Raw genomic sequence first — 8,912 nt, forward strand, 5'->3', positions numbered from 1 at the left:
TAATACTTCAAATTCTAACACAAGGTACTTTATGTGTTTCAGATTTGAAAGTGATCTGACTTCTAAATTGTCTCTTTTGGATTATCCCAAATCAAATTTCGTGATATCCCAAGCATAAGAGTCAAAATCACAGATTTTGGAAAGTGATGACAATCATAATCCTAGAAATTATCCAAGTAAATATTGATATTATTAGACCCAAAATCTAACTGTAACTCTTTTGAGAATTCATCCAAATCAGAAACTTGTATTGGTTCATTTTAAAGAACTCCATATCTATTCTCTCAAATATTTAAGTTTGAAACTATTTAAAGAATTTATAGAATAAATAAGCAAAAACTTACATATAGAGAAATCACCTATAAAGTCGCTACATTTTGACCTCATGTTCAATTAAGTCCTTATATTTTTTCTGATTAAGTCATAAATAACGGTTAAAATATTCAATTTTGGACAATTTTTTAAATTAGTCTGGCTAATCTGAAAAATTGTCCAAAATTAAATAATTTAACGGATATTCAGGACTTAATAAGAAAAAAAAAATTATAAGAACTTAGTTAATTTAATATGAGTTTAAAATATAAAATCTTTATAATAGATTTCTCTAAGTTAGACATGCATTTTATCAAAGAAAATACTTAAAATACCAAAGAAAATATTTTGTATTTTAACTTGTAAGTGGAGTAGTTATGTGATGTGATGTCGGTCCATGTTTTAAACATGGTACTTGTTTAGAATGAGTTTCGTCATGATATTCCCAAAATAAATGTTAGTTTTGAAAGTTATGTTTAAATTTGTGTAATATTTGGCAACCTTTCCAAAATTGTTCCTAAAGTTGTTAGTACTTTTTATTTTATTTATGGTCTACGGAAACATAGAAGCTTAGTATATAGGGGATATTGAATACTTTTTTATTATCTCTTTCTTTCCATCCTGCCCCAACGTTTAAAGCCCTCTACCCTTATAAGTTGCAACAAGTGCATCAAAAAGATCAACATCAAAACCGCATATCTATTGGCTTGAGTTTTCTTGAACTCCCTTCTCAACCAATATGTACATCCCTTATCGTTATTTTTCGTAAGTATTACATCGGCTCACAAATAGGTTTTTCTTTGATAATTGATATGTTTTCCAGCCAATAATTATTGGAACCATTATCGTTCTATCGTTAGGCGTTAACAAACGATTCTGATATACAATCCTCATCATCAATTCCTCTAACATTTAATCCATTACCAAAAAACTCGAGAAACTAGAGTTATATATAAATACATATAGTAAAAATGCAAAACTATAACCCAATATTTTTAAACAGATCCCAACAAATTACGTAGGATATCCTAGTTATAATTTCAGGTGTAATTATATTTTTGGACTTGGTATCAATAAAAATGCTATATACAAAGATGCAATACATGTTTTATCATCATCACATACATAATAAACAAACAAAACGTCCATCAAGAAAAGCTTGATGATCAAGCTTTTTGTTGCAACCCTTGGTGGGTGGCACCATCATCATCGTCTTGATTCTTCACAAGATCATGTGACCATGGGATTGAACTCATCGGTGGAAAGCAACATGCACATGCTTCTAGACATGGCTTTGGGATCTCCCAATTGTTTGATCCTTCTCCAGCTTCAGCAATGGTGGATTCAGATAATGATGATGATGATGATGATGAAGTGGTGGTGGATAAGGGTCCCACTGCTTCTCTGAGTGGCCCCCAACATTCAACCCTATTGAATTCTTGAATGTTTGAGTGAAAGTAAACCCAAACCGAAGCTTCCTGCAACTCCGGGTAGCTGTTTAGCAAATTCCCATCTCCATGAGCAAATGCCTTCAACACCTGATGAGGAAGTGATACTTAAAGGGTTATACTCTACGCATAATAATTATAACATAATTAAAGAATAATAAAATTGATTAGTTATACCAGAGGGAGTTCTTTGGTGAAGATGAAGAACCTGAGTCGAGCACACAAATCAAGAAGAAAATGGCCACCACTAATGTGACAATGAACATGAAGAGACATATTCCCTTTCACTTTTCTCCACTCTGCTACCACTTCATCTCTGTATAATTGGTTATACCAACCCTGCAACTGTATATATATTTTGCACATGAAGAACATATGGTTTGATCTTTGTATTATCAAATATGTTATTAAAAGATTGTTTATTTGATCATCATATATTATATTAATATACTAACACTAACTAACTCAATATAATAATCCTTTATATAAGACGACGTTTCTAAAATAACATAAAAAGTAACGAATTCGAATCCAACATCTACATAATCCTCTATTTCTTTATAAAGTATTATAATTAAAGCACATAAAACAACTGATTAACAGAGGAATTCAACAAGTCGTCAGGGGTTTTGAAATTAGAACAAAGAAAAAGAAAATTACCTGAGAATTATTGATAGTTTGAGAGATTGCCAGAGTCAATTTAGACGTGATATCACTATGTGTAAGTGTATATGTTCTTGGAAGTTTTCCAGGATGCTTCTTCTCGTCAACTCCTAGAAACAAAACCTTCAACTTTGAAGCTTCAAAGATCGAAGGCCCAAATAATCTTGCAACCTAACCCACGAAAAAAAAAACCCATCAAAATCAGATCGAACTTTTCAAAATACAAGGAAAAAAGAAAGGATCTTTACTCACGGGAACTAGGGCTTGATTCCTCTTGAGCTTTCGTCTTTTGTTAGTAAAAAACGGATTGTTTTGATGATTTTGATGTAGAAACGAAGACGATGGAGGGTTTTGCTTTGTGGGAAGGATCAGAGAAGCCATTTCTTTCTAAATCTTGGACGTTAATCCCCTTTTTTGATCAGTTTAAAAGCCTATCAGTATCGGGTGAATCGATCACAGAAACAACACCAAGAACAAAGAGTATTTTGTAAAGGTGGGAGTTGTTGATTCGAAGAAGAATGCTTAGGATTAGCATCACTAAAGAAACAGAGTAAGATGGCGTGTTAGGGATCGAAGCGTGGCGTTGAAAAGAAGGTTACCTGACTGTTCGGTGACTCTGACGTCTCCCATGGCCCAGGATTCACCACGTTTTATGGGTCTTTTTGGAGTTTTTAAGCGGTGAGGGGTTAAACTGAAGTTAGTGTGTAATACAAAGGGCATAAGTTTAAATCACCACCTCATGTTAATAGAATCTTAATTTGACCAGGATCTTAAAATTCCAAATAAGGTGGTTACTATATTTGTGTGAAGTCTATATCCTAAAGCAAAAAAACGAGTGAAAAGAGAGTTTGAAAGAATTTCCTACTTAATTTCGTATTTCAAGACCACAATATGTACTTGTACATGTAGAAGAGTTATATCTCTAACCTAAAATATGATGACTTATTATTCAAGAATTTCATTATTAACAGTAACATTAAAAAATAAGTATAATAATTAGTAGTAAAAGCAAAAACAAATACTTTAAGAGAGATTTTTCACATTTTCTTCTTATGAAAAACTATTATTCGTATATATGAACATAGAAAGGATAATATTTGAAATAAGTATTTTAAAGCAAATATATCAAGTATGAGGATCTTGCACTGTATATATGTGATTTAATTTTGATGTTGTTGGGGGAGTTGGCTTCCATCTTCCAAACGAACTGGACGGTTGTAGATTGAGGGGAAAAAGTATATGCCTTATAGTCTGAGGGCAACAACTAAAATAAAATAAATAGTTGAGGGATCTTTTTGCAATTTACAATGGTACGTGTATTTTCGATAGAGTCGTACAAGCAACCCCGAGAAATTTGGTTGCCGACATTTGTACTATCCGACAAATGCTAGATCATTACTTCAAAGTGACCGATTAATAAACTATGACTTTATTTTATTTTTATGAAAATTTATCTATTTTGTTCGTTACATGTAAATGTGTATTGTGTAATATATATTGTTTATTTATTTAAGACGAAATTTGTACTAACAGGTAAGACTGCCATAGCTTGCTTTACTGTGTTCTTATTATCTTATTATACCATTTTTGTCGCCAAGATCCCATAACTTGCTTGGATATTTGCCACGCCTTCATAACACCACTAGTATTCATGTACTTATACTACCTAAACATGTATTATGATATGTATATAATCATAAGTATTTCTTAAAATGACCATATTTTGGTGGCTGAAATGGAATTGAAAAACTAACGAATGTTGATGAAACATCCCAAAAAACACGGTCTAAAAATTTCATTTTTAAATCAGTAATAAAACATAAATATCATCACCATAGTATAAAACCATAAACCATGTATCTCAGATCTCATAAAATCTGCCAACATATCACAAGCTCATATAAATTATCAGATTAAACTCCCAGGCTAAGAAAACCGTGGTGTGTGTCATGCGATCACCCCTGAACTCTTTTCTTTGCTAGTTGAAGTACTTGAAACCAAAACTGAAACTATAAGCACAAAACTTAGTGAGCTCCCCCACACTATCACATACCATACACATAACATATCACACATAAAACAACTATGGGATACCGCCCAGCTGCATCGGGACGAAACCGACATCGACTTACCCCGCATCGGACTCCTGTCTGGCATCGGGCTCACCCCGACATCCGACCGCATCGGGCATCGGGCTCACCCCGACAGCGGGCTTGCCTCGGCATCGGGCTTACCTCGGCACATACACAACATAACATACATCATAAAAACATAACATAATCACATAACCTGTATCGGGCTTGCCCCGACGTCGGATCGAAGCCTGAAACATATAACATATAACATACAAACTAGCATACATCGGGCTTGCCCCAGAACATATAACACATAACATATAAACTAACATACATTAGGCTTGCTCGGGCATCAGACCGAAGCCCGTAACACATAACACATAACATATCACGTGCATGAATCACAAAGACATCACGCATACATAACTACTTCTTGGGACCGCCCCAACATCGGACCGAATTTCGGAAAACATAAGTTGCATCGGGCTGACCCCGACATAGGACCGGAGTCTGGAACACATAAGTTGCATCGGACCGGAGTCCGACATACTGTAACTACATATACGGGACGGCATTGGTGCCTTAGACCCGTTCCTACTGGAGGAAAACTCACCTCTCAATCTGACTGTTGAAAACTCGTGTGGGGGTATCTTTAACAGCTGCTCCAACGACTCCCCAGCTATCATGACCAAAATAAACACTTAGTCAAAAACTGAGAATCCATCTGAGGGTAAATGACTGTTTTACCCCTTTGATCTAAATTGGACCCTGACCTAGGCCCAATCCTTTTTAGTCTTTCCAAACTCACTAAGTCCCATTAAAGTCCTCAAATGGCCTAATTTTCTAAATTGGACCCAACCCCTCAAATGGGCTTTCCCACCCAAGCCAAACTGTTCATTGGACCCTTAACTGCCTCCTAGTGGACCATCATGGCCCCACACCTGCCAAGCCTAAGGATTGGCCCAAACCGAGGCCCAAAAACTTAAACTCCATATCTAGTGAGTACGCGGGGCGTACTCCTATGTACGCTAAGCGTACAGGATGAATGGTGCATACGTTGGGCGTACATGCGTGCACGTTCAGCGTACTCCCCTGTTAAGTCACTTTCCCATTAAGTGTTTAATACACTAAACCAGAAGCTACAATTATAGATCCAAGTCCTTCTCAACGTCTTAATCCATAAAGTCACTGACTTGGTGACTTTACATGATCCTAATAAGCCCAAACTCCAAAGTAGCATTCCATTCTCATAGAAATGCTCTTAACTCATGCATGAACCCAATAAGACATTTAATATGGCAACTTTCTGCCTTAGGGACTCATTTTGAGCTGAGAGTGACAACTCTAACTCCAGAAATTGGATTTGAACCATAAAGTTCTTTACTTAGGACCAAAATGACTTCAAAACCACACTACACTAGATCTAAGCATTCTTAGGTAAAGTTATGAACTTTATACCTCCAAAGAGTCCCAAATGATGATGTTATCCCAGATCTATGAGCTCAAGCTACCCCAAGTCCTTCTTTGCCACTACTCTTTTCTTCTTCCAAGCTTAAAACCACCAAGATGAGCTTCCCAAGTTCAAGATCACTCAAGAATGAGGGGATGAGGCATTCTAGGGTTTTTCTAAGGGTGGGGGACTGATAAAGATGCTAGGGTTTGAGCCATAATGTTCCTTATATAGTGGTTAGCCCCCAAAATTAGGGTTTAGGATCTCTAAGAGTACGCAGGGTGTACTTCTCGTACGCTGGGTGTACTCCTCCCACACTCGCGATCATTTTACTCTACTACGTTGGGCGTACTCACCCAGTTGTCACCTTTGCATGTAAGGCTGAAATGCAAGCTTTTTCCCATTCAGGGACCAATTATTCCAGGAACTTCAACGTACTATAACTTATTCATTCTAAGTCCATTTCCGAAGAACTTTACATCCACGAAAAGGTGGCGAGAAGCCCTACGCTCCTAGCTACACGACCGAGTCTCAAAACCTTTTGAATAGAACTCGAGACCCATAAACAACCGAATCTCTTATACCTTGGGTCTCCGAGACCGCCACCAAAGTACTTTTCAAAACGGGGTGTTATAATTGATAGACGAGATAATGGTGGCTAAAAATAGAATTGGAAAAGAGAGTTGACTTTGGATGCTCACACCCCTCAAGCCTTGACTTTGGACACTTTGGTGGGGAATGTTGTTTTTTAACAGTACAATGATAATTGGACATGGAAGTTGGGATCTGGAGGGAAATTCATGGTTAAGTAATAATGAAAAGTATGTTGCTATTTCAAGATGCCATAAAAGAATTGTTTGCAAAGTTTTTGTTGTCTGAGGATGTTTTGTGCATGTTGTCTGTGTTAAAGGGGTTTATTGGTTATTTGTGAAAGTTAGAGGGTTGCGCCTCTTTTTTCAGTATTTCTTGACATACGGATCCTTCTTCGGTTCATGTTGTGGGTTTGAGTCGGGTTATACTCGCTTTTGATCTGTTGCTTCTACCCAAAGTATACAAAGTTATTGTTCCCATTTTGATTAGATAGCTTAGCTATTACATTTTTTATTGCTCTCATTTTTCTCTCGTTTTTTTCTTCAGTGTTCATCTTTAGGTTTTGTAGTTCTAGGTTATAAATTTTACTGGGAATTCTTTCATTTCCTTATTGGTTGTAATAAACCTGAGAAAGTGTGTTATTGTAGCGTGGTTTCCTTTGTAAGTATGTGTACAAAAAAACTGGTTCTAAATAAATAGAGAACTATTGATGTTGTGATTTTTGGTGTTTAGAGTTCTTTCTTTATCGTTTCTTAACATGGTATCAGAGTGGACTGAGTCCTGCATGTTCTTCTTGTGTTTGTATCTCGATCTAGGGTTTCCTACTTTGTTTATTTTTTCCTTGCTTCATTTATGTTTCCTAATCTAATCGTTATGTGTTCTGATCAATTTTATCACTTTGTTTATGTCTTCCTGGTTAGATTGGTGTTCGATCTATGTTCTCTGGCTAGATCGGTGCTCGATTTGTGTTGCTCTTAGGAATCGCGATGTATTTTTGAACTATCTCGGACATCTTCATCTGTTGAATGTAAACGATGGCTTGAGAGTAAACGTTAGATAACATATTGTTACTTTTAATGGTTAATGTTAAGCCACGGTTAACCTCAACAGATGCAAACGGTGAAATCTGAGTAGTTTAGGTGGTTCATGGCATTTGGATGCCCCTGGTAATCTTCTATGTTACCTTCTGTTATTTGTTTTCGCAAAACCCCATTGTAAGTCTTCTTTTATTTTTTTTTTACTGGTTCTTGGGATAATTTGTCCCTTGTTTAAGTTCCAAAGTATCATTAAACTTTATGTGAGGCTCTCTGTCTATACTATACTTGCTATGGTCAAAGAGTGACTACGAATCTGGGTAGTATATGCAGGTTTGGTGAGACTTATCACTGAGTTCATCTGATATATTGGCTCTTTCTTCTGTGTGTTCATCATGACTGGTGAGACACCTGCAGGAGGGTTTGGTACTGAGAATGTTATTGATCATTATGATTTTGATGATCCTTTGTTTTTACATCCATCTGATAATGGTATTGTCTCTATAATCAGTATCAAGTTAACTAGTCCTAATTTGTTTTTTAATATGGAGAAGCTCTATGATCAGGGCTTTAAAAGGTAGGAATAAGCTAGGTTTTGTAGATAGTTCATTTGTTAAACCTGTTGATAATGAAGTTAAGGTTCGCAAATGGGAAAGAGTTAATGTTGTTGTATGTTCTTGGCTTTAGGTTCTATCTCTGAGCCCTTTTATGCTAGTTATGATTGTTTTGAAACTGATTATGTTATATAGACTGAGTTATTTGAAACATATCATAAGGTTGATGGTTGTGTTGTCTTTAATATTCATAAGAAGATCAATTCTTTGTCTCAAAATGATTTGTTTGTTTCTGATTATTATAGTAAACTTGATGCTCTTTGGAAAGAATTTGATGGTTTAACTAAAGTGGTTGAATGTACTTGTGATGCCTTTACTCAGTTTAATAATAATTCAAAATTAATGAAGCTAATGTAATTTCTCACTAGTTTGGATGATAATGGTCAAGTTAAAATTCATATTTTACTTATGGATCCTCTTCCAGATGTTAAGGAAACTTTTTCAGTTGTTTCTAGAGAAGAATCTCATGAAAAAGGAGGTTCTCTCTCCAATAGTTCTTCTAAAACTCAAGGTTATGCTTTTGCTGGAAAGTTTTCTGATCAAAAGAAAATCTTCAATACTAATAGAACTAGAGGAAATAGAATTTACAATGTAAGAATTGTGGTTTGAAAGGTTATATTGTTGAAGGATGCTACAAACTTATTGGTTTTCTAAAAGATTTTAAGTTCAAGAATCATGATAATAAAAACTTTAATAAATGTGTGTCTGGGAATGTTTATGTATTT

At 35.5% G+C, this 8,912-nt stretch overlaps 1 protein-coding gene across 1 annotated transcript; it reads right to left on the reverse strand.

Moving 5' to 3' along the window:
• Positions 1 to 1,244: 1,244 nt before the first annotated feature.
• On the reverse strand, positions 1,245 to 3,026 carry LOC111920775 (protein STAY-GREEN 1, chloroplastic). The gene is made up of 4 exons (XM_023916336.3): positions 2,676 to 3,026; positions 2,421 to 2,594; positions 1,938 to 2,105; positions 1,245 to 1,850 (listed from the first exon to the last, which is right to left on the reverse strand). Exons 1-4 carry the CDS (start codon positions 2,802 to 2,804, stop codon positions 1,479 to 1,481), a joined length of 843 nt encoding a protein of 280 aa, XP_023772104.1. The 5' UTR covers positions 2,805 to 3,026; the 3' UTR covers positions 1,245 to 1,478.
• Positions 3,027 to 8,912: the final 5,886 nt, after the last annotated feature.

The sequence above is a fragment of the Lactuca sativa genome, chromosome 3 (genome assembly GCF_002870075.4).
Source record: "Lactuca sativa cultivar Salinas chromosome 3, Lsat_Salinas_v11, whole genome shotgun sequence".
Classification (NCBI taxonomy): domain Eukaryota; kingdom Viridiplantae; phylum Streptophyta; class Magnoliopsida; order Asterales; family Asteraceae; genus Lactuca; species Lactuca sativa.

Bases quoted from the DNA above. Each gene is read 5' to 3' on its own strand.
- LOC111920775 (XM_023916336.3), bottom strand. From the start codon at position 2,804: ATGGCTTCTCTGATCCTTCCCACAAAGCAAAACCCTCCATCGTCTTCG. The intron at 2,595-2,675 runs GTGAGTAAAGAT...TTCGTGGGTTAG, and splicing joins GGAATCAAGCCCTAGTTCCC to GTTGCAAGATTATTTGGGCC. The intron at 2,106-2,420 runs GTAATTTTCTTT...ATATATATACAG, and splicing joins AAACTATCAATAATTCTCAG to TTGCAGGGTTGGTATAACCA.